At 35.5% G+C, this 23632-nt stretch overlaps 1 protein-coding gene across 1 annotated transcript in view; it reads left to right on the top strand.

Moving 5' to 3' along the window:
* ADAMTS6 (ADAM metallopeptidase with thrombospondin type 1 motif 6) overlaps window positions 1-23632 on the top strand; it is a 145267-nt gene that overhangs the window by 64986 nt on the left and 56649 nt on the right. Inside the window, exons 10-11 of the mRNA XM_005492982.4 lie at window positions 10754-10900; window positions 19993-20134. Of these exons, the coding sequence (XP_005493039.1) occupies window positions 10754-10900; window positions 19993-20134 (289 nt within the window). The remainder of the gene's footprint in view (window positions 1-10753; window positions 10901-19992; window positions 20135-23632) is intronic.

Raw genomic sequence — 23632 nt, 5'->3', positions numbered from 1 at the left:
AGAGCCTTGTAAACATTTTTCTTTAGCTGTACCTCCTTTCAGACTTAGAATAGGAAATTGAGTTCATTGTTAAGTGAAAAATAGAAGCATTTTAAGGACATATCTACATTGACTACGTAACATACAACAAAAGAATGCTCTATTACACAGACTCACAGAATGGTCAGGATGGAAGGGACCATAGTGGGTCATCTGATCTGATCTCCCTGCTCAAGCAGGGTCATCCTAGAGCACATGGCACAGGTGGTACCCAAATTGTTCTTGAATATCTCCAATGAGGGAGGCTTCACAACCTCTCTGGGTAATCTGTTCCAGTGCTCACTCTGCATGATTAAGAAGCTCTTTCTCATGTCCAGGTGAAACTTCCTGGGCATCAGTTTCTGTCCTATCACTCAGCATCTCTGAGAAGAGCCTGGCTTGGTACCTCCCATTCCTATACGTACAGGCGCTGATGAGATCCCCTCTGAGTCATCTCTTCTCTGAAGAAAGGCTGAAGGGACCCAGCTCCCTCTAAGCCTTTCTTCATAAGAGAGATGCTCCAGACCTGTAATTATCTTCACACCCCTCCACTGGACCCACTCCAGGAGCTCCATGTCTCTGCTGTCCTGAGGAGCCCAGAACTGGACACAGCACTCCAGGTGAGGCCTCAGCAGGCCTGAGTAGAGGGGCAGGATCACCTCTCTCCACCTGCTGGCAATGCTCTTCCCAATGCCCCCAGGTTACCATTGGCCTTCTTGGCCACCAGGACACACTGCTGGCTCATGGAGAGCTTCTTGTCCACCAGGACCCCCAGGTCCTTCTCCACAGAGCTGCTCCCCAGCAGGGCAGCCCCAGCCTGTGCTGTTGCCTGGGGTTGTTGCTCCCCAGGTGCAGGACCCTGCACTTGCCCTTGCTGAATTTCAGATGTCCGTCCCTCCATCTTCTTTGTCCCTCTCTCCAATGTGCTGAGATTCTTCTAAAGGACTGCACAGCCCTCTGGGGTATCGCCCACTGCTTCCAGCTCTGTGTCCTCAATGAACTTGCTCAGCAGGCATCTGCCCTTCATTCACCTCTTCATCCATATGATTGATGAATATACACATAAAAAAATGTACAAGTAGTCAGGAACAAAAAGTAAGCAAAAAGAAATTAATGCCCCCCTCTTCCCATAAATATTTAATAGAAGGTATGACTGAACATTATAATCAGACTATCAGTCTTTTAATTTTCAAGGAGAAATGCTTTTCTGGATATCTTCCTAATTAGCTCAGATTGGGACAATTACACTTTGAAAGATCATGTTTTTATTAATTATATAGTTGCTATGGAATACCAAGTTTTTAAAAAAACTTTTGAATTGAAGATCAAAATGTTTAGTGATTAAAAGAGAACAATTATGATAATACAGTTTTTGGATAGATTATCCACAGTTTCTCCAAAATTCGATTTATAAGCTTCCCTGAGGAAGTGGCTCAACTTGTTGTTAGTACTTTATTGAATACCCTGATGAGAAGGCGTTAGATCTTCAGTCTGAATTCCTGTATATCATAGTGTGTTAAATTTAACTCTTTTAACCTTGTATTGATTCAAATTAGTTCAATTTGATTGAAGAATACTAGGGAAGTACTTCTTGAAACCTTAGAGGAGCTGGTAGTCTGATTGTAATAGTCAGTCATGCTTTCTGTTAAATAGTTACAGTTTTTAAAAAAAAATTTGTTTGGCTTCCCTTCCTTGCCACTTGTAGTGTTCATATGTATATAACCCAGTTATGTACTGTTCAGCTGTGTGAGCAGTTCAGGCTTATAACCAGCTGTTTTTTATGAAGATGGTGGTACACAGTGATAGCTTCTTTCTTGAGGGCATAAACAATGGAGAAACTAACATTTTGTGATTGTTTCTCCCTAGCCATGATTCAGAGAACAGCCTTGTATTACTCTTAGTAATTCTGTGAATTAGATAAAATTCAAAGTTGGCCCTTTAGACTTCAGAACAATTTCTCTAGAAAACTGAATTTTGGTGTTTGACATACAGAATGTCTGCTTTCCTGCTATCATATATTTCACACCAAAGATGCTTAAGATGTCTGGTAAGCAAAAATCACAAACAGTAACTGCTTGTACCAGGAGTGAGAATTGAGTGTGTATCCCCTAAATTGTCAAAGTTTGACTTTTTCTGTTGGTGAAGAGAGGAAATCTTAGGAAGGTGGCTTAGGTGGCCTTCTGCTCTATGCTTTTATATTTGGGTACATTCTAAAATGTCTAGCTTGTCCTGTGCATGCTGTAAAGCATACTTAGTTAAACTGGTAAGGAATTCCAGATTCCACTGGAAGAGGTGTATCAGGAAAAGAAAGGTATTCTACCATTCACTGTTGCAGTTTTGTGGAGGAATTGGCTGAGATTTTGAAAGTGAAAAACAGAATGAGAAAGAATAAGCAGAATAAAAATGGGTTAACAAAGGAAGTCTCAAAATATGAGGATAGTGGACTAGGCTTAGGACAGAAAGTTGCCCATAAAACTTGGAGTAAGAAAATAATTTACTAATGACATTGAGGGCTGTAGGAAAGGAGCTGGTAGATAAGATTGGTAGCTAAAACAGTTTCGGAAAAGTTGGAATTGTCTTAACTTATAGATGATGTAATAACTTTAAATTTGACAATTCGACAAAAAATGTGAGAAATAATAAGAACGTGTAGTCAGATTGACTAAATTGTCTTCAAAACGAAGAGCAGCAATACTTTCAAGAACACATTTAGTTCTAAATTAGTTCATACAGCTAAAGTGTGCCTGCAATTCTAGCACTTTTCAAAGTCTCTTTTCAGCCTGTACACAAAATGAAAAATAATATGAATACCTCTCCTTCTATATGAGGAGGATGGTTTTCAGTGCTGGAGTAAAACTTGTAATCTGGTGGTACTTTCAGGAGGTGCTTCTCTGTACCTTATTCTTCAGTGACCAGTGAGCTTCCTGTCTGAGCAGTGCATTGGGTTTGCATGGCCAGGTTTTAGCAGCAGGCAGGCTACAAGGACGTCATTTGTGAGAAGCTGCCACAAGCTTCCTTCATGTCCCACAGACACTCCAGGATGGAGTCACAATGGTAGGACAGTGGGCCCACCAGTGACAGTGGTAGGGCTTCTGGGATAACACATTTTAGGAAGGGGGTAGGAAAATTGCTGTACAACAACAGCCAGAACAAATGAGAGACAATATGTGTCATAAACAATTCTGCAGACAGCAAGGTCAGTGAGAAGGCACCAGAGCTGAGATTCCCCTGGTGCAGACCATGGTGAGGCAGCTGTGCCCCTGCAGCCATGGAGGAGCACAGGGAAGCAGAGATCCACCTGCAGCCCATGGAGAGCACTCTGTTGGGGCAGGTGGATGCCTGAAGGGAGGCTGTGACCCTGTGGGAGGCCTGTGCTGGAGCAGGGTCCTGGCAGGACTTGAGACCCTGCGGAGAGAGGAGCCCATGCTGGTAGGACCTGTGACACCATGCGGGACCCACACAGGAGCTGGCTGTTCCTGGAGGACAGGAGCCACACTGGAGCAGTTCATGAGGGACTGCAGCCCATGGGAAGGCCTCATGTTGAAGAATTTAGTAGAGAACTGTCTACAGTGGGTGGGTGGGACTCCATGCTGGAGAAGGGAACAGTGTGAAGCAAAAGGAGCAGCAGTGATGTGTAATGACTAACACCCATTCTCCATTCAGGAGTAAATTTGGGGCTGGGAAGAAAGGATGGATGGGGGAAAGTTGTTTTATTTTTTATTTTTCATACTCCTACTCTGATTTGATTGGTAATAAAATCAAGCTGAATTCTGCAATATAAATCTGTTTTGCCCATGATCGTAATTGATGAGCAGTCTCTTCCTGTCCTTATTTCAACCCACAAACCTTTCCTGACATTTTCTCTGTCCTGTCCAGTTGAGGAAGAGAGGGGCAGGCACCTGGCATTCAGCCAGGGTCAACTCACTACTATTAGTCAAACCTCAGCTGCATTACAAGACTTTTTAGTGTTTAGTGACTTTTTAGCATTTTAGTGAAAGTAACCTTCACTGAGAGGTTTTCTAGAAGAAATGCCTGTCAAGGAGTGTCTTTTTTGGACAACTAGAAAGAAAATACTCCAGTCAGAGGTACTAGAGTCACATATACCAAACTTGATAATGGCTTTTTCAAAACTAGTTGAAACACAGCTAGAATGAATTGTACTAATGTCACCTCCTATACCTCTCTGGTTGATGCAGGTGTCATTGTTTTGTCTCAGGTGATGATGTCTTCTGTCTTTAACTATAGCAGTCTCTCTCAAATCTACAGTATGAACACCTCAACAGCAAACAGAATGCATTAAGCTTATTCCTGCCAGAGGTCTAAGAGTGATGGAGTTCAAATGGTGTGTATTTTTAAGGACAGCTTAACTATCTCTTTTAGTTTAAAAACGCTGAACCAAATCAAAACAAAATGAAATGAAACAAAATGAAACCAAACCAACCACAGAAACAAAAACTCCAATGAAACAAAACCAACAAAAACCATAACCAAAATGTGTCCCCAAGCCACATAAGACCATACATAATTATTTCTCTCTCTCACTCTCCACCCTCCATCTCCTGCCCTTTCATTTGTTGCTAAAGGAACACTGTTTTATGCCTGCTTTTATAATGTTGCAGGTTTTAAAAAGTTTTCTTTGGGACTTCAGATTTAGTGATATGCATATAAAATAAAATGTCATAAACAAATAGCAAAACCCCCCAATTCTGTGATGTGTTTATATTTAAAATACCTTTCTATTTAAAAGGCTTTCTAAAAGACTTTAAAAATTCTTTAAAAGTCTTTCTCTGCATATCTGAAATACTATTTGAAGTTCAGAATTTGCAATACTAAAATAATTTTTCTGACATCAAAGCATTTTTATCAAGGAAACTGAGCATTGTAGCACTTCACAGGTCTTAACAAAAGTGCAAGAATAAATGGGGATGAAGTGGAAGGTTATCATAACCTTCAGGGCATCTTGAATTTCCAAAGAACATCTGATCTCAGAAGTTTGCTTCCTGATTGGAGCAAATACTTTCCATTTTGGCCTACAGCCAAAAGACCTGATTAATTTGCATTATTGGCTTTGTGTAGCATACAAACCTTACTTGATGTTACTGTTGTGCCATGAAGGCTGTGAAGCTATGGCAGTGTAATCCAGGAGAAGTTTGTGCTCTGCTTTTTTGTAACAGTCTCATAGAAGTCTGTCATTTCCCCGTAAGAAAGTTCAGGTTTCTGAATGAATTGCATTGTTTTTTAGTAATTTAGAAATGCTCTGCTTTTAAGAGCCTCATTTGTTATTTAATACTAAATGATGCTCCTTTTTAAAAATTGTTTTTGTTGGGGTGTTTGGTCATCATTCATAACTGAGAGAAGAACTATATTTAGGAAGTAAGTAGGAAAAATTATGATAGAAGTGTGCTAAAATTATGTTGAATTTCATGACAGCTATGCTTTTTTTAAAGCTCCTATTATTGAATTAGTTTGTTTTCTAAGTTTTCAGGGCACTAATATATTTCACCCAAGTTTAAAATTCTGCATTACTGCATATTACTGCATATTGCTTAAAATAAAGTATTAGGGATACTCCAAACCTCAGAATGATGTCCAAATGCAGGAAGTCAGTAGTTAATGTTAAAATCCATGTTAAGACATGGAAATGGAAAGTGAAGTAACTAATTAACCGTTATTCCTCCCTTCAGGAATATGCAGTGTTAGGTAGTTTCAATACATGCTATCAATGTTTGGCTTCCTAAAGTTAAGAAAATTGATTTTTCAAGATAATACTTTTTGATTATTTTTCCCTTCATTTGTAATGTCATTTAACAGTAAATTTTAATTTTCATGCTGTTATGTAGATACAACCAATACTTTTATAACATTGGCTAAAATTATTTGGAGGGCTACATGGGAAGAGGAAAATTCTCTTTTAAGAGACAGTATGGGGAAAATATTTACAAGAGTAAAGAAAAAGTGCTTGCTTTTTTTACTGGGAAAGCATAAAATCTGATGATTGTAATGTCCCCAACATTTACCATAACCTCATAAAAACTGACAAATATTTCACTCCTAGTAGACACAAGAATAATTAATAAAATTACCATGTTCACATAGAAATTGTGCTTGGTTCCAAGTAGCTCATAGCTCTGATATTGTAGGGAAAAAAATTCTACTATTCTTTAATAGTAGTTTATGTTCAGATTCACCCACTTTTGCTGAACAAAATAATGTTGAAACATGGTAGTTTTCCCTTTCTTCCCTCGTGTATTTTCTACTGACACTAAGAAAAGGCATATTTAAAGCCATGCCTATATTTGCAGAAGTAGCGAAGCTAAGAGTTCTAATTTTTCAATGTAGGCCCTAAATAGACATTCTAAGCTATATGAAATACATATATAGATTTAAATTACACTTTCTAAACTATTACGAAAATAAGTACAATACAACGGCAAATTGCTTAAATACAAATTTTCTGAAAATTTTGGGCTCTAATATAATAAACTCAGTTTCTCCAAGCATATTATGATTCACTATTTAGGTCTTCTGTCAAATACAAGAATACTTGACAAGCATGCCCACACTGTGGCAGAGCTTTACTTTAGAAACTTTTAAAGTATTTTTCACTGATAGACTTTATGACTCCTCTCTATCCTTTACATCAATCTCCATGAATGTTAGGTCAGCGTGAGACACTGGAGTAATTACTTGCAATGTACCTAGGGTCAAGATACTCACTTGAAAATAGCCCATTTCACTCTTAGCATGTGCGTTCATCTCCTAGTACAGATGATTAGTATCATCAAACCTCTTTAGGTGTAAGTTGCTTTTCTTTCTCTTAGGAGGAGGATGCCAATTCTGTGTTGTGAGGGTATGTATTTTTTGGAGCTGTAAATCAACTTCAGATAATGGACAGGAAGATCCAGTGCTTGACTTTACAGTATTTCTCTTGCTTGTGTTCCTGTAACTTTTTTCCCTCACCCGACTCACAATTCTGTCTGGCACTCTTTCTTCCTAATGCTGTTAACTGCTTTAAAAAAGAAGGGTCAAATTCATATAACTCATGAATTGGTAAGAAACAAAAAAGCCTAACATTCTCTATTGTATTTAAAGAAATGAAACAATCTGTGCTTTTCCGAATCCTCCAAGCCCTAAGAAAGCTAGGAAATTGTTTGATATGAAGATAATTAATACTTCAGCTGGATAGCAGAGATAATTGGTTGAGAAATAACCAATTATTTTTGAGGTAACTTTGTGGCTAATAAAGTGCGTGGAATACAAAATAGATCTCAGTGAAGAACATGGAGATGCATTCAGATTAGTGTGGATCTGTCTTTTCTGGATCTGAAGTGTCTGAGTAATACATAAGGACAGAAGCATTCTGGCTGTCTCACAAAAATGACTGCTGTAATTTCATATGTATCAGCAATAAGTGTTTTGGCAGCCATAACCATCATTGTTTAGAGCTACCAAACATGTCAGTAACCAAATGAAACTGTAGGGACCTACCTACAGTGATGGTTTTCTTGCAAGATTAAGGACGGTTAGACAAGAAGTTTATATTCACATCCTTCCCTCTGCTTAGACTCCAGGGCCTCTGCTTATCCATTGCCCTTTTATTCAATGCAGCTGACACTAGTTATCTCCCCTGTGATTTTTGGGGTTGGATCGTAAGTTGGATGCTTCTTACAAATAATTCCCTCAGATAATTTTTTCAGATATAATGTAAAACATATTGCCAAAGGAAAAAAAATTATTTAGTTACAGATGTTAGTAAGTGAAACAAGGCAGTGAGCACTGCTAGGATGTGCTGCTTTAGAATTTTTTAAGAAACATACAAACTAGAGATAATTTGCAGGGGAGTTTTAGTTATAATTTTAAAATTCTTAAGTGTTCCTATTTTGCACAATTCTTTAATGTGTTGTAAGTGCTCTCTTGGAAATGAGGAGCATTAATGTATGAAAATGCAAGAGCTTCTGGGTTAAACATCTTACCTTGACATGGCAGGGGGAAAGATAACTTAATAGAATGACTTCTGTGTCAGCTGAGGAGATTTCAGTTTCTGCTCACCCATCTGGCTGTTCTTGTAAAATTATACTGGTAGTTTTAGGCAGGCTTTTTAAGCCAATGAAAGGAAGAAGTCTGTGTCTTTTTAGTGAGATTGAAAAAGGTAGGCAAATTATAACAATGGCTCCACAAAGAATATTTTATGTTCCTTACTTTCTTCCCTACCTTTCTATGACAATCCAATTGCAAGCATGCTTTTGTAAAGACATAGTTTTAATGTAATGATGGCCAAATCTGACCAGCTTGTTCTGGTGGAAATAAAACTGGTAATTTAGTCAGAAATGTGTTTCCATCTGCAATCCTGCCCACAGGAGAGCAAGTTACTGGACTGTAATGGCATGCTGCCACTACCATCTTTGGAAATGATGACAGTAGTTGTAAAACCCTTCTGCAAACATCAGAGAAAGTTACCTGCACCTCATGATCACATTCCCCTTAAATTCAGAAGCAAGGACAAGTAGAAAAGCCTTCTTGGAAAGGGATGGATGATTTAGGAGAATGAATATTTGTAAGGCTCATTGGAAAGGCATTGGTTGAGTTCCCATGCGCATCAGAAATTAAGACTTCCATTCACAGACATGCTTTTTATCAGGCATATCACTGCCACTGTCACCAACATTGTCTTTTTCACAAGCAGAGCAGGTAGAAGGAAGATTGTTAAACTATGAAGTTTGTTCTTTTACTTATACACCCAAAAGATAAAAATTTCATTTCCCAGAGAACTGAAGTCTGTAAGATTTTTAACAAATGGAATATGTTAACTAGAGATAAGCTGAATATAAGAATCATCCAAATAGTTTCTATAAAAGAGTAGTTTATGGAGATTATTAAAAAATAAGGTTCTCTGTTTTCAGAAATGGTACAGAGACATTTGAAGAATGAATGTTTCTGTTTGAAGTACCCTAAAGTCTAGGAAATAATTGCCACTGAGAAAAGGTAAATAAAACATGTTTTTAATTGTAAAATTCTGGTTCAGTTTGTTGCACAGGACATCTAAATTCTTTCATCTCCTAATACAAATGGATTTTGATAAGATCATAAGAAATAACGCTGGTCTGAAAGTTTCATTGCATTATGTACATTTCTCAGATTAATTGATTAAAGCTATATTTTTATAAGCAAGGGACACCCTTTATTTGATTATATAATAGTCTAAGGTGTCAGTTAGACTTTTGCAGTGTATAATACAGTATATGGCTTCTCCATTTGTGAGATACCACAAACTGAGCCAGACACATGCGGGCATTGCTGCAGAATATCTATTCCATAGGGACTTATCCCATAGGTGAGGCAGCCATGCATTTTTGATGATGAAGTCCTTCCTGATCCTGTAGGAATCATCCATCCTTCACTGATGTTCTTTTTTTTGGAAGGAATGGTTGCCAACACCTTTCACTTGTAGATTGTTATGATCATCTGAAGAGGTGAAATAGTATTCAGTATATTGAAATTCAGGGTAACATGAAACTCTTGGGGCATTATACCATAATCTGGAGCAATATGTTCAGATTTATATAACACAACTGCACTGATTTCAGTGAATAAAGTGGCATGAGCTAGTATGAAGTGGTATTTTCATCTGAAAAAAGGTCTGTTCCTTTGCTACTGCTTCTTGTATGTTCTTGCATCAGCCCTAAATGTTAACAGAAAATCAAAACTGAGTGCCTCAATCCATTTGTTTTCCTGAATGATGAGTAAGAAATCAGAGTCAGTCCTTTTAGCATACAGAAGACTTCAAAGACAGACTTCTCTGTATGATTCTGGGAGTTCCGAATCTCAGTTTTGGCACTGTTTTAATTACTTCTCTGTCTCATTATCAGGGAAGTTCCTGTGTCTCTCACTATCTGCCCCTCTGATTTTGTAAGCTTTTGAGAAGGAGTAAATTTGAATAAAGCTTAATCTTTTAAAAAATAAGAATTGAGGGAAGAAATTTTTCTCTCCAAGTGATTGACTGGAAATTGATCAAAGACTAAGAACGTAGAGTTTTATAATAACAAGAATAAGGATTCTTTAAGATATTTTTTTACTAGAGTCATATAATTTTTCTTGAAAGTTAATTTCTTTCCTGAAAATCTCTTTTGGCCAAGTTCCATCCAGAGATTTCTTATTTTATTTTCTGCTGATTTTTAATTGTCTTAATTTTGACCTTCTTTAACAAAGCAAAGCTCTAACAGGGGGGGATTCAAGTCCCTCTGTGAGTAGATACAGAGAGGGAATGTCTGTACAGGATGGTCCTAGGAATTGCAAAACCCATGTTCTACTTGAATTATCATTGATTGCACTGTGCCTATATATATTGTTACAGCAACAGTACCTATTCTTAGTCTTTTTTTACTAATCCAAGAGTCTGCACTGTAATAAATATTCCATATCCAGGTACCATACCAAATAAAGGCTTGCGTGCTCTGTATTTGTCTTGCAATAATACTGTTATGTTTTCTTTAAAAGCTTTAGTAAACCAATAAAATGCTTCCAAAAATCCATAAAAGGCAAGAGGGTTATGTCATTGTGCTGTCTTATGAGACCTGAATAAATTAAACAGAACTTAACTGACTCTCTACTTAGGAGTTCTCCTGCACTGTGTTCTTTTACGTCCAATGCGATTGCTGCAAAGGTGACATTATGTTTTAAACTATATATGATGCTGTAGAAAAGTAATGGGCTGTTTCTCTCCTATTCTTTTGGGCAGTTTTGGTATGAATCATGATGGAATTGGCAATTCCTGTGGGACCAAAGGTCATGAAGCAGCAAAGCTAATGGCAGCTCATATTACTGCAAACACCAATCCTTTCTCCTGGTCAGCTTGCAGTCGGGATTACATCACCAGCTTTTTAGAGTAAGTAATCTCTCAAGAAAAATGAGTTTCCAAAAAATTGACACCGTTTGGGATCAGTTGTAGCAATATACTGACCTGTTCTGATGGTTTACATTTTTATAATGAATAGACAGAAATACAGTGAGTCATTTAAAACTCTTTATTTCCATAGGGCATTATTTCAATGTAATGGCAAAAGCTTCTTTTGCTCCATTCACCACCTTAACAGTTCTCCACTGCTTTTAATCTTCTGAAAAGATTCTGAAGTTCTGATCATACCTCATTACTTCATTAATCTGAGAGTGGGAAATAAAAGAGGGCAGGATTTGTCCATGGATATCATGTTTTGTTAGCATACATAATGTGAGGGAATCTAATGAAGGGAAGATGGTCATAGCCCTGTTTGTTTTGCATTTTGTTTGTCAGATATTTTTCATGCAATCTTGTGGGTTTTTACCTATCAGTGTTCTTTGGTACTATGGGCGAGAATATAAAGATTATGGAAGAGGATGGCATAGATCTTTATATTAGTACCTTAAAATTCTGAAAACCTCTACTTCTGCGGTGATTTTATCCAGACGTAGTTTGCTACCTAAAATTTCAGTATGAAAAAAATCAGACAATCAAAATATGTCATTCACAGAAATGTATCAATATATACATTTATATCTATTGATGATTCATAATGAAGACTTGTATGTGTTTTAAATTTTGAAGACAAGTACATATAACCACGAGTTCACTGAGAACAGATTCTTAGCAGATTTGTTTAGATGCTGAAAGATAGTCTTTATTGGAAGCAAATAACAGTTAGTTGGCAGCTTCAGTGTCATTGGTGCAATCATGCCCTTTAGAAATACAGGTTGTTCAGAAATTCAGACACTTTCTGTATTTTAAGAGAGGGACTTTAAGCAGTCAATTGTCTAACCGTGAGGCTACTAAGAAATTAACATCTCCTTTTCTTTTAGGGATCTAACTTCAGAATAAGATGCTGTCTTCTGTATCTTTTCTGAAGGGACTCATCTATACCCAAGCCTTTAGGTTTGTTCAAATGTAGTTTCCCACAGGATGCAGAGAATCACTGACTTGGGCTGTCAAGGTGCTTGAACTTCTGTAGAGTCAGTGGGCAGACACTGACATTTAAGTATTGGTGCTATTCAGAGGAAGAAAATTTCTCATCAGTTATTGTAATAGGTTTAAGGCATTTTTTATCACACCTCTGAACCTTGCACCTACACAGTTTCATATACTGGCATGTTTAAGATGAATATTTTAGTCTAAACTAAAGCAGTAAATGGGTAAATCATCTTTACCATATATGTGTGGTACAGATTTCTCACAATATAATTTCATTTCCTAAGGGGATATATATATATATATATATATATATGTATTAATTTAACTCTAGCATTATTTAAAAAAATATACATAGCTATTTTGTTTTATAATTACCAATTACTTATGTTAATTCAATGCTCTTCTATTAGTAGTCTTTCTAAATTGTCATTGCAGTCCGGTTTTTTAGCTGTGAAAAAGAATATGGTTTTCATATATCTCCTGAGATTATTTCACAGCTTTGTAGTTCTAACTGTAAGCTTACTGTTCAGGTATTTCTTTGTAGTATTTGGGAGCTTGTTCTTCTTGTTACACTTCTGCTGTTCTCTGTCTTGTTTACTTCTATTTGTTGCTTTTTGCCCAAAAACTAAATTTTGATCCCATAATTGTCCTGACAATAAGTTGACTGTTAATGAGGACATAATTCAACAAAAAGTGAAGAAGTTATTTCTTATTTGTGGATTTAAAGGAAAGGAACATGATAAAATTCTGTGTGTGTGTTATTCTGCAAATATAATAGAGTTGAACATTTGTTCAGAATGCTCCTGCACAGTTTCAAATTTTAGCCTGATGCATGCAGTGGTCTTTTGAATTTTTTAGTGCCAATTAAAAACATTTTTATCTTGAGCATTTTTACCCTTTTTTTTTAATTGATTTAGTATATTATTTACTGTTAGCATCTCCATTATTCTTTACCATTCCATAGGTAGATTTGTGTTTAATTTTGAAATCTCTGGGGTGGCAGTGAAATTGTAATTGTATTGCTATAAAGCCAGAAGTACTCTGTTGAATCTGGTTCCATAGTTCTAATCTCCTCAGGTTTTTTGAGATACTTCTCTATCATTGCCAGTGTTTGCAACTCTACTCAAATTACTACCAAAAATGAATTTCACAAAAATAATCATTACTGAAGTTACTAAGTGATATTTCAACTAGAGAAAAACAACAGCCTATGCATATGAGATTCAATGATAAATTATTTTTCATAGTACTTCAGCTGTATTTTTGTAATCTGGAATAAAGATGCTATTTTTTTTCAAAGCCACCTTGGACACATATAATGTTACACATCACAATTTTTGTAGATTTTTCTATTGTATAGAATACAGTGTTATATATAACTTTAATATAACTTTTCTTTCATCTACTAATCCTGAAATCTGTTTTCAAAAATGTCAGATTTCTCAAACATGATCTATTAATTATAAATCTGTGCTTATTCTTGTTTGTTATGTTGTTTGTGGATCTAATGTTATGTTGTTTGTGGATCTAATATCCTATAAATGAATTGATAGTTTTTTCCTTAAACTATTATTTCATAAGGTAGATAGTCTCTAAAACTACTTTGTTTCTCTAGTTTCTAGTTTACTCACCAGATTTTATACAATCTCAATGACAACAGGCATCTGTTAGAGTAAAACATACCTTCAGGACAACTGCCAGAACCCAAAATCTCTTTTTACCCATTCACACCTTTCATTAAGACAGAGCAGCTCTGAGAGCAGCTATATTTCAGTTGCAGGTAGTAAACAGTTAGCAAGAATAAAAAAAGTAATAGCAAGTTTCATGTGGCAACATATCTGTGATTGCTTTTAGAAGAGTCTGCATCCTCACAGAAATTTTTTTTTTCCCCTTAATTTTTCTTGATGACTTAGCAAGGGGTGAGAAAAATGCTGATTTAGATCTTTAGAGGCCAAGCTGGTTTGGAATTCATTTAGCTGTGTGTAACAAGACAGGTAGGACTTGAGGGTATTAAATGCAGATAACCAAGCAGAAACCAGGTCTGTGAGACCTTTTAAGTGTATATCTTTGGACCTTTGCCCACGTTCGGGCCATACTGTCATGGTACCATGTTAATGCAACTGGAATGAGTTTTGATAGAATTTCATTACACATTCACAGTATTTTATGGTAAGGAAGGCTAATGTGAATTTACTAGTTACCAGCTCAGGTCACTGCTTGCTACAGCAGTTTTACACGGAGTAGTAGCCATGAAGTATCACCTGGAGGGTTCAGTCAGATAGTAGTTGGGAAAGCAAATTATTTTTCAGGAGTGCTGGAAAAAGGATGAATATGGCTCAAAGGCTGACATAAGACAAAACAAACTTGTAATGCTAATAGGTCTACCAAAACTCTCAGCAAGGATGATCGACCAGCACAGATACTGAAATGGCGAAAGGAAATACTTTTTTTCTGGATAAAACATTCCTTGAAGCACATAAAAGCTCTTGTCTGCCAAGCTTAAAATAGCTGTTGTCTATCAAGCTTTTAGATACAGTGAAAGATTGACATAATTCAGTTTATCAACTGAATTGTTCATAAGTGCTTTGCAATGGCTTTAATTTCACTAACATTATATGGAACTAATTACTGTAGTACTGTCTGAGAATTGGAGGCTCGGAGGGCAGTCTCAGGGGACAGAGATTTCTGTGAAATGAGCAGAAATCTGTAATATCTATTCATAGGAGAAAAGAACCAAGCCTGAAATTTTAGTGGCCGAAAAAAATTAGTATGAATTTAATTCTGTTCAACATGTGTGTGTGTATATATAACTTCTACATTTTGTTATAAAAAAAGGTGTGATTTCTGGAATCATAGTTTGTTTTTCTTGTCCAGTAATAGGAGAGGAGTTAAGAGAAGCAAGATGGCCAGCTCTGTCTTTCAAAGGCAGGGTTGTCTTTTGAAGATAGAGGAGAACCAAGAATCTTAGATTATTTCATTAAGATCTATCACAGGAAATTCTTGGAGACAGTCTATGATTGCCATACAGCAGCATTTAGATCTTAGACTACAACTTTCTAACTCTGGAAGGGAGCCAAAACTATCTTGGTCCAAGCAAGCCCATGCAGACAATATAGGGAAAGAAAAAAAGCCATCATTCAGTGTTCTGGTCCAGATATCATCTGCCCAAGAATCTTAAATGTACAAGTGGATATGCAAGGTAAATATAGGATATGTCTACATATACCTCTTATATTATCTATGGCACACTGGCCAGTTCCCTCATACTCCAGAAATGTAAAGTAACTTCTGAAAAAAAGTATAAACCAAGAATAGCTTTGAAAGATAAGATCAGATCAATCTTATAAAAATGTAATATCTCGTTCTACAAATCAGTGGACAAAATTTGCATGTGTTGACCTATATTTTGGATTATAATTTGCTTATTTTCTTTAAATTATACTAAGATTTAAATTATTTTTTACTAACAGGCAATGAAATAAAAAAAATGTGCCCTCTTTTGTTATAGATTTCTGAAACTTTGAAAGTCTTATGTTTTACTTGAAAGACTCTTTAGTTGATAAAAAGATCTAAGAGTTTCTGTAATTATGGGATAGCAGTATGGCCTTGAGAGTTGACTTTGCAAGTGTTACTCTTTGTCTACCTTTTGATTTATTTAAATATAAGGAAATTGTAAAGGGCAGATTCAGCCTCAGATTTCCATTAATTTATTTGTAGAATATCTGATGAAATAATTGATTGGTCCGGTATTTTATACGTTAGTATCTCATGAACTCTTAAAATTGGATTTTGGTAGGAGGATGATTATGATAGATGAACAAATAGATTTTTCCTTGTACAGCTGCTGGATATTCCAATGAATAAAATTTAGCTTTGGAACACAGGAAAGTATGGGGGATAGTATGCATTAAAGAAACAGCAAATTACTACCTCCAAGCAAAGGAGCTCCAAGGAACATTGAGTGTGATGAAAAGATTGTGCAAAATTGCAGAGTCTTTTGTATGAAACAGATACTAAGACAGAGCCAACCTTGGCATAAAAGAATGGAAAGAAGTAGATTTTATCAGAAGAGTGAGAGGTAAATCTGAATTTCCGTAACATTCAAGAAAGTTTTTATTTAGTAATTGTATTTGGCTTGATTTAATTGAAAGTACACCAAATCCAAATCTCAGTCTGTTACTTATGTCCAGATTCTACAAATGTTTATGCCTAGATCTGTAGACTACTGAGCAATGTGCAGAGTTGACCCATTAATGTCAAGTAAAGCAGCTTTTGTAACCTGTAGAGAACTGTAACCTAGTGCTTCTAAGAGATCAATTTATACTTATAAATATGAAGTAAGGATTCTGTTTGGAGTCAGAGATATTGGCATGTAAATAATTAATGGTATGTATATGTAAAAATGGTCTCTGTTTTTGTTAATAATTTTTACTATTGCTTTTTTCACATTTTATTACTAATTTGGGATCAGAATTAAATAAGACATTATGTATGATAGCAGTTTATGTATTTATGTGTATCATTGTTTAGCTATAACAGGTATTCACAAATATTCACAAATATTACATTTAATTTGTGATCATTAAGTGTAGCTTGCATTATAGTCCACATAATTATTATGAATGAAGTCATTGGGTGACATTCAAAACCAATTTTCAGAGCCGGTGTTCTGGGATATTTTCTTCAGCCATTGAAGGAGTTGGGTTATACTATGTAAGTAGGAATATTTGGGAATAGATACTGTAATAGGAACATAAACCCTGAGAGATCTACATCCATGATTTTGCTTTTTCTCTTTATTGGTCTTGAATGCAACTGTGACATCTGTGCTGAGGTGGTGATCCTGAGTTTTGTATTCAGTCTGTAAAGATTGAATCCCTGGTTGATATTAATTTGGTTGATCAGTTAGTAGTGATCACAGCCTGAAATCTTAAGCTTTCCTAGAATGTTCTAGTATCCTTGTTATCCTTTCAAACAGAAGAGTAATTTGCTGTCATGTGATATTAAAATACCAAAAAAAAAAAAAAGTTTTAATCATATTGTAGAGTGTTTTAAAATGATCTCTGGAGACACTACACTGGAATACTGGGCTGAAATGACATCGAGCTTAGCTATGTTGTAATTGAAACAAGTCCCAGTATGTCCCATAAAACTTCACAAAATTAACCCAAAGTTAGGAAAATGAGAAAAACTGTGAGTACTATTAGTACCTTGTAGAGTAATAGAATGTAATGGTCAGTTCGAGATCATCTGATTTCTGTTGTAGACATTAAAGATTTATCCACGCCATGTTCAAAAATGCAAATGGTCTGCAGGGATATCCTGTAGATTTTTTGACTTGGTGTATATAGTACCTGATAAAGTAGAAGATAAAAATCACATAGCATAAAAGCAATTATAAGTAGAAATTTTCTAAAAATTGGGGCATTCTTTCCAATCCTTTTTTACATCTACACTTTTATATGCCTGACTGATAATAACTATTAGATCTCTGTTTATAAAGTTCTCCAAAACCATGAATCTTCTTGGACCCTTTTGGTTCATTCCTCTAGATTTAACATAATTTTTTTTCTCAAGTATCTGGGCTTTGCTTTGATGGAACAAAGAAAGAGAGAACAGGGACATACACACAAGAGCACAAGAGTATTGGACCATTCCCAAGTCCTGTAAAAGTTTTCTGGAAAGGTTAAATGATCCTCAGCCTGTATTCATTCTTTGCACAGCTTTGGTCAGACCTTTCATTACCAATGGAAAGTCTCTGGTTTTATTAATGTGTTTATAAAGACCATGCCATTTCTTTTCCACGATACTTCAGTTCCTGCAATGCAGTATCAAGGGTCAGTTTTGCTCAACTGCTTGAGATAAATAATAGAACTGAAGCAGAGGGAAAGTCAGAAATAAATTTTCAGTCTAGAGGTCGTGATATAATGTAGCTAGTAAGGGAACAACTTCTCAGTAGTACTTTTCTCAATTACTACAACAATTTTTCATTAGACTGCAGATCTGGTAATTAGAGCAGAAGAGTCATATTTTTGTATTCAATGCAAGGATTTATGACTTGCTTTTCTGCCATTGTATGTCTTGTAGATTTGAATTTACAAATTTAAAGACTTAGAATGGGTTCTGTAATCTAATTTGGGCAGGGGTACATATGCCTGTGGAGGGAAGTCACCAAAGGTAATGAGGTTTTTTCAAATGCTGTGCCCTCAGCTGTCTGTTTACAAGATAGCAGTTTACAGTCATCTTTTAATCTACAGTATTGGAATCTATGGAAGTGTTCCCATTATATGGCAATACTAGCTCAAGCTGTCCCAAATGCTAAACTTCTCACTGCTTGTTTAAGGAAAGATGCTATCTGTAGTTCAGTCCAGATGTGGAAAAATCAGCTGTATATCAGTTCTTTTAATATTGGAATTATTAACATGCATTCCTCATATATGCAAAATACAACACTGACATATTTTAAAAGATTGAAGTATATTTTCCCAATTTCTGCTGCTAGAAAATATATTTACTTGCAGCAATTACATGAGGTAAAGGGGAAAGTACATGATTTTTTTATGCCAGAACCACACAGTTGATATTTTAAAAGTAGATTTCAACCGAGTGGATGCGTGGGTGTGGTGTGTGTGCAGGCATGCAGGTGAATCACACCAAAATCCTTGGAATTTGTCATCAAATACTGTATTTTTTCCAGTATTTACCTAGTTCTTACATTAGTTGCTATTTGCCACCTTCTAAAGGTTGGCAGAAGTTGTTTCTTCATTTCTCCAAAGGATCTTTTCTAGTATTTCGAAGACTTGATCACAATAGATTTAAAATAAGAACATAAAATATGTAGTTAAAGGACACTTTTTGCTCTTTTTTTATCTGCAGATGAAAAGTATAGAAAATTGGAGATCTCCAAAAAACAGTGTAGAACATTCACTTCTGAAATTACGTTCCTTTGGCAAGGTGCATGGAAAAGATTTGGAAAAAAACAGAACATAAGTGCTGGCAAAATTGGTAGGAATGTCGGAAAAAAATTTTAAGTGTTGCCATAAGAATTCTTTGAAAATCCTCACTTATTCACATGTGAAATGAAAGTAAAAAAGCATCTGTCCTCTTTTATGCACACTGACCCAATAAAACTGAATAATTGTATTTAGCAAAGTACAAAGTTTTCTAAACAGAGCTCAGTCTGGTTTTGGCTTTCTTTGTCATTTATTCCACTACACTAAAATATTGTGGTTGAATATGGGCATTTTTTGGGAAAAAATCATCAACCACTGAACAAAACAGTGAATATAAAAAGAAGAAAATATTGAAGTTTGCAAAGATGATTCTTTTGGTTCCAACATGAATTTTTTAGGACTAACTATTAGTACAGTAAAAAAAGATCTTGGACCCATACAATTTTTTTTCACTATCGTAGTATAGGTAAACTTGAAGTTCCTGCAGAATTTTTACCTCCGTAACCATTTTCTTCCCTCGAATGGAAGAAAAGCTTGCATATTAAGGTCCTGATCCGATAAACATTTTGTCATGTTGAAACTTGAATGTGTTTTAGTTTTACAAAAACTAGTTGAGCTACTTCTATCTATAAGATTATATTTTGCTGTTTGAAGGATCAGAAGGGTAATTTCAAATTGTAAACTGAATTTCTTGCATTTGCTTGATTTGGTTTTTTTTCATTCTATGACTAAATGTAGTTGTTCTTCAGTGAAAACAAATAGGAATCCTAAATCAAAAATGAAAATCAGTCTTGTGTGGCTCAGAAATTATCACACTTTTAAAAAGGTTAATATATAAAATTATTTCACAATCTAAAATAAGCATTTTTAAAAATAATAATGATGAAAAATTATTTTAACTTCCTAATTCCGTCTAAATATTTTCTCTTGTTTATATGGGTGTACCTTCTTAGTGTCTGTTTATTGCAATCATATTTGTTTCACACCCAGCACTGTTAAAAGTAATACCTAGATACATAATATCATTACTGTGATTTGCAGTCAGTAGAATTCCTAATTGATTTGGTCCTTTATGTTGAACAGTTCGGGCCGTGGTACTTGCCTTGATAATGAGCCTCCCAAGCGTGACTTTCTTTATCCAGCTGTGGCCCCAGGTCAGGTGTATGATGCTGATGAACAGTGTCGCTTCCAGTATGGAGCAACATCCCGCCAATGTAAATATGGGGTAAGAAGTCTCAATCCTTATGCTGAGTGTTCTGCTTAGTCATTTGTATATATTCCTTTGTAGCATAAATCTGTAGTTAGCTGTAGTAGTGAGCTGCAGATTTCCAATAGCATGTGCAGTGCCATCATTTATAAGCAAAGGGTTAATTTTAATCCTTATGCTGCATCTTTTGCTTGAGCCCTTTGTATGTGCTGTACACTGAATGTGGGGAACGATGAGCTGGGTAAGCTGTTCTTTAATTGTAGGGAGGAAAAGAGCCCAGAACACTCGAGCCCAATCCTTGTTAAGTGTAATTGAGAATTAGAATTTTCACTGATTTCACTAGATTGAGATCAGGTTTATATTGTATTAATCTTGAAATGTGAAGTCTGTTTTTTTGGCTTTAATTTTTCCATATAAAGCGACATTTTGGAGCTCCTTTTGTACTTGTATTAATTTATCAGATATGATTTTATTTTCTTGTTTGTTTGTTTGCTTGTTTGTTTGTTTTTCCCCTGACATTGAGTCTATTGCATCTCACATTATTCAGATATCTATTTTGAAAGATGAATTATGGTTCTGGAAATAGTTGAACATGAAGCTAGATAGCTGGATAAAATACTGAGTAGCAAAGTACTTGCAAAGATTTGGCTGCAAGTACCAGTCTGCAATAATTAAAGTAAATAAATTTACAGTAGAAATAAAAACCTTCACATGTAGGTCATTGTGTTACAAATATTTACTTAAAATCTTCCAGCCAAAAGTATGCAGTTAAAGGCAAAAAAGCATTCTGCTATGCTTGTTATGAAATAATCAGCTGAGAGCACACCAAGTAAACATTGAGAACTTATCTTATGGTTTAAAAGTAAATAGTTTTAATTTAAAATTTTTAGATTATCAGATAAAATAATGAAATAAAACAAGAAATTCCATTTTTAATATTTCTGGGGTGATAAATACAATATTATTTGGGATGCCTCTTTGGCAGTTTGCATTTTGGAAAGGGTCTAAGAACTATGTAGCTGGCTAACTAGCTCTGAGTCTTCTGATTCCTCATCATCCCTCTTTTGGCCTTTATTGTTCCTCTTTAGGTTCTCACTTCCCGTCGCTGTTCTTAATGGCCCTATTTCCTGTCTCTTCATCTAAATGATACCATTTTATTTTTCTTTTTTCCTTACAAATTTTCACCACAATCTTTTATTTGCAGACTAGGGAAATCTGCATCTATTTAATCTATGATTTATAGCACAGTTTTTGGAGACATATTGCATTCTAAATTAAACTGGAAAGTTCATAATGTGCAAAACCTGGCTTTTCCACGTATTTGTAGGGTTTTTTAAACATTGTTAAACTGTGTAACCATTGTTGTGATGATCATACTGTACAGTGCATTTTCTTTCTTAAACCAGTTTCTAAACCAGAAATAACTGGAAGTAATGGAGACATATAGGTTATCTTTGCTTTTTGCATTCTGCTTTCTTTTTTTTTTTTAACTTTTTTTTGGGATTCCCTAAGATTTATGGAAAATATGTTGACACTTAATTGAGGCACTGTCTTCATGAAGTGAAGCTATGTCTTCATTACCAGACCTCTGAATTGATATAGGGTGAGGTGTTCCATCAGTATGCCATCAACATGAACATAACTTCCAAGTGTCTCAGAAAATAACCACACTGTTTTGATCACAGGATTCAAACTGCATCTATTAATATATAAGTTATTGTAGAAGTCTGGTAGTATCCATTGTAAGAAATAATATGAATTTAAAATAGTCTATGCATTTAAAATATTATCTGCCACGGCCATAATGCTCTTTCAAGGTGACCATGGTGATTAATATTTTAGAGATTTGAAGTGATAATTTTGAAGCGGGGGGAAACAGCTTTTGGGAGATTGTAGTGCAAATAATAACCTAGTTAGTGCAGAAAATAACCTAGTTAGAAAAGATTTCTTTATGTATGAAAGGGTTTCGGGACTGAAGAGTGAAACTGGGTCTAAATCCCAGGAGAAGCTAAATTGAATACTCTGCTCAAGTCTCTTATTATCAAAAGTAAACAGTCAGTGCTTTGGCTATTTCTTCTCAATGTACTATTCAATGAAGATGCCATTAATAGTTCATAGATCTTTTTCGAACTGACACATGTGCAACTATAATGGAAGATGACAGCAAAAACCACATATTTACAGTGAATGTAGTTCATATACCAGCTCCTTTGAAATGTTTCTTTTAGCCCTTTTTATTTAAAACATCTTATAAAAAAAGGTAGAGAGTGGGTTTTCCAACAGAGAGTTTCATGACCCAATAGGAAATAAATTCCAAGTCTCAGAGAAAACTGCTTGCATTTTTCTCTTGCTCATGTTCTTTACTGGTTTTTAGTGGCAAGCCATGGCAAGAGACACATTTGAACTCTCAAATCAAAATACATGCACACAGAAAATCATCTGTGGCCTGTGATGAACCTGTTGATATAATTGGTGTTTTTAAAATAACTTAGAAAATCTTCACATTCTTTCTTCTTAGGAATTCTGCCACTATCTTCTCATCTTTAGAAAAAGTACTTCTTTCAACCATGTAGCTTTAATGCTAGTCTGTGTTTCTTGCCTTTTCTCCCTTATTTCCTCATCTGCTTCCTCTAGGTGTTAAGTTAAACTGTTGCTTTAGATCATATATCCTGTCATCATTCTGCAATGAATTTTTCACTGTTAAAGTTGGAGCTGTTCTTACTTAGGAATGTGAAGTTAAATAACATGAGAGATGTTTGCCCAAGTAAAGCATCAGAACTCAATTACTAAAGGGACTTCAAGTTTCTGCTTTTGTGTGTGTTTGTTTACTGGTGAGGGGACAATCTGGCATAAAAGGGAGCTCTTCAGTTTTGGTACTGTTTTGAGGACTACTCCTAATAAAACTGTTTAGTTGCATTCAGACAGAACTCTTGTAGCAAAAGCACTGCAGCTATTAGTCAGATTTCTCTGTGTTGTTCAGCGTATTAAGTGAGACAAGAAGTCAAGGTGATGTCTTAGCTGTTTGAGCTGAAAAAAATAAAGCTGTATTTTACCAAGTAGACACTGCTCTTTCTAGTGTTACATGTGCATTGTTCTTTATACTATACTATATTGTACTGATCTATGTACTATATTGTGTCCCTTTTGATACAGGGAAAATGTTTCAGAATTTAGGTGAAGAAATGGGTATTTTGAATATAAAAGTGAAAGGCAATGGCTCAATCTATTCAAAATATTTCATTTTTAGGGTATATTTTCACACTCAGGAAAATGTTAAATTTTTGGCTTACAGTGATCCAAATTCTAATGGTGGAAATTGCGCCATTCAATACTGATGTATAGCTTTTTCCTAAAGACAATACATGCTTTCAGGTATCTTATTGAATTCACTGCAGTGGAAAGTTTTGAGGTTGTTAGAAGCAGTGCTAGTTCCTCTTCAGTTATGTAGTAACTAGTAACCGCTGGATAACCTACATCTTCTAGGATGATGCAGTGTGGATTTTCTTCTGCTGATTG

The sequence above is a fragment of the Zonotrichia albicollis genome, chromosome Z, assembly GCF_047830755.1.
Source record: "Zonotrichia albicollis isolate bZonAlb1 chromosome Z, bZonAlb1.hap1, whole genome shotgun sequence".
Lineage (NCBI taxonomy): Eukaryota > Metazoa > Chordata > Aves > Passeriformes > Passerellidae > Zonotrichia > Zonotrichia albicollis.
This window is presented reverse-complemented; position numbering and strand designations above follow the sequence as displayed.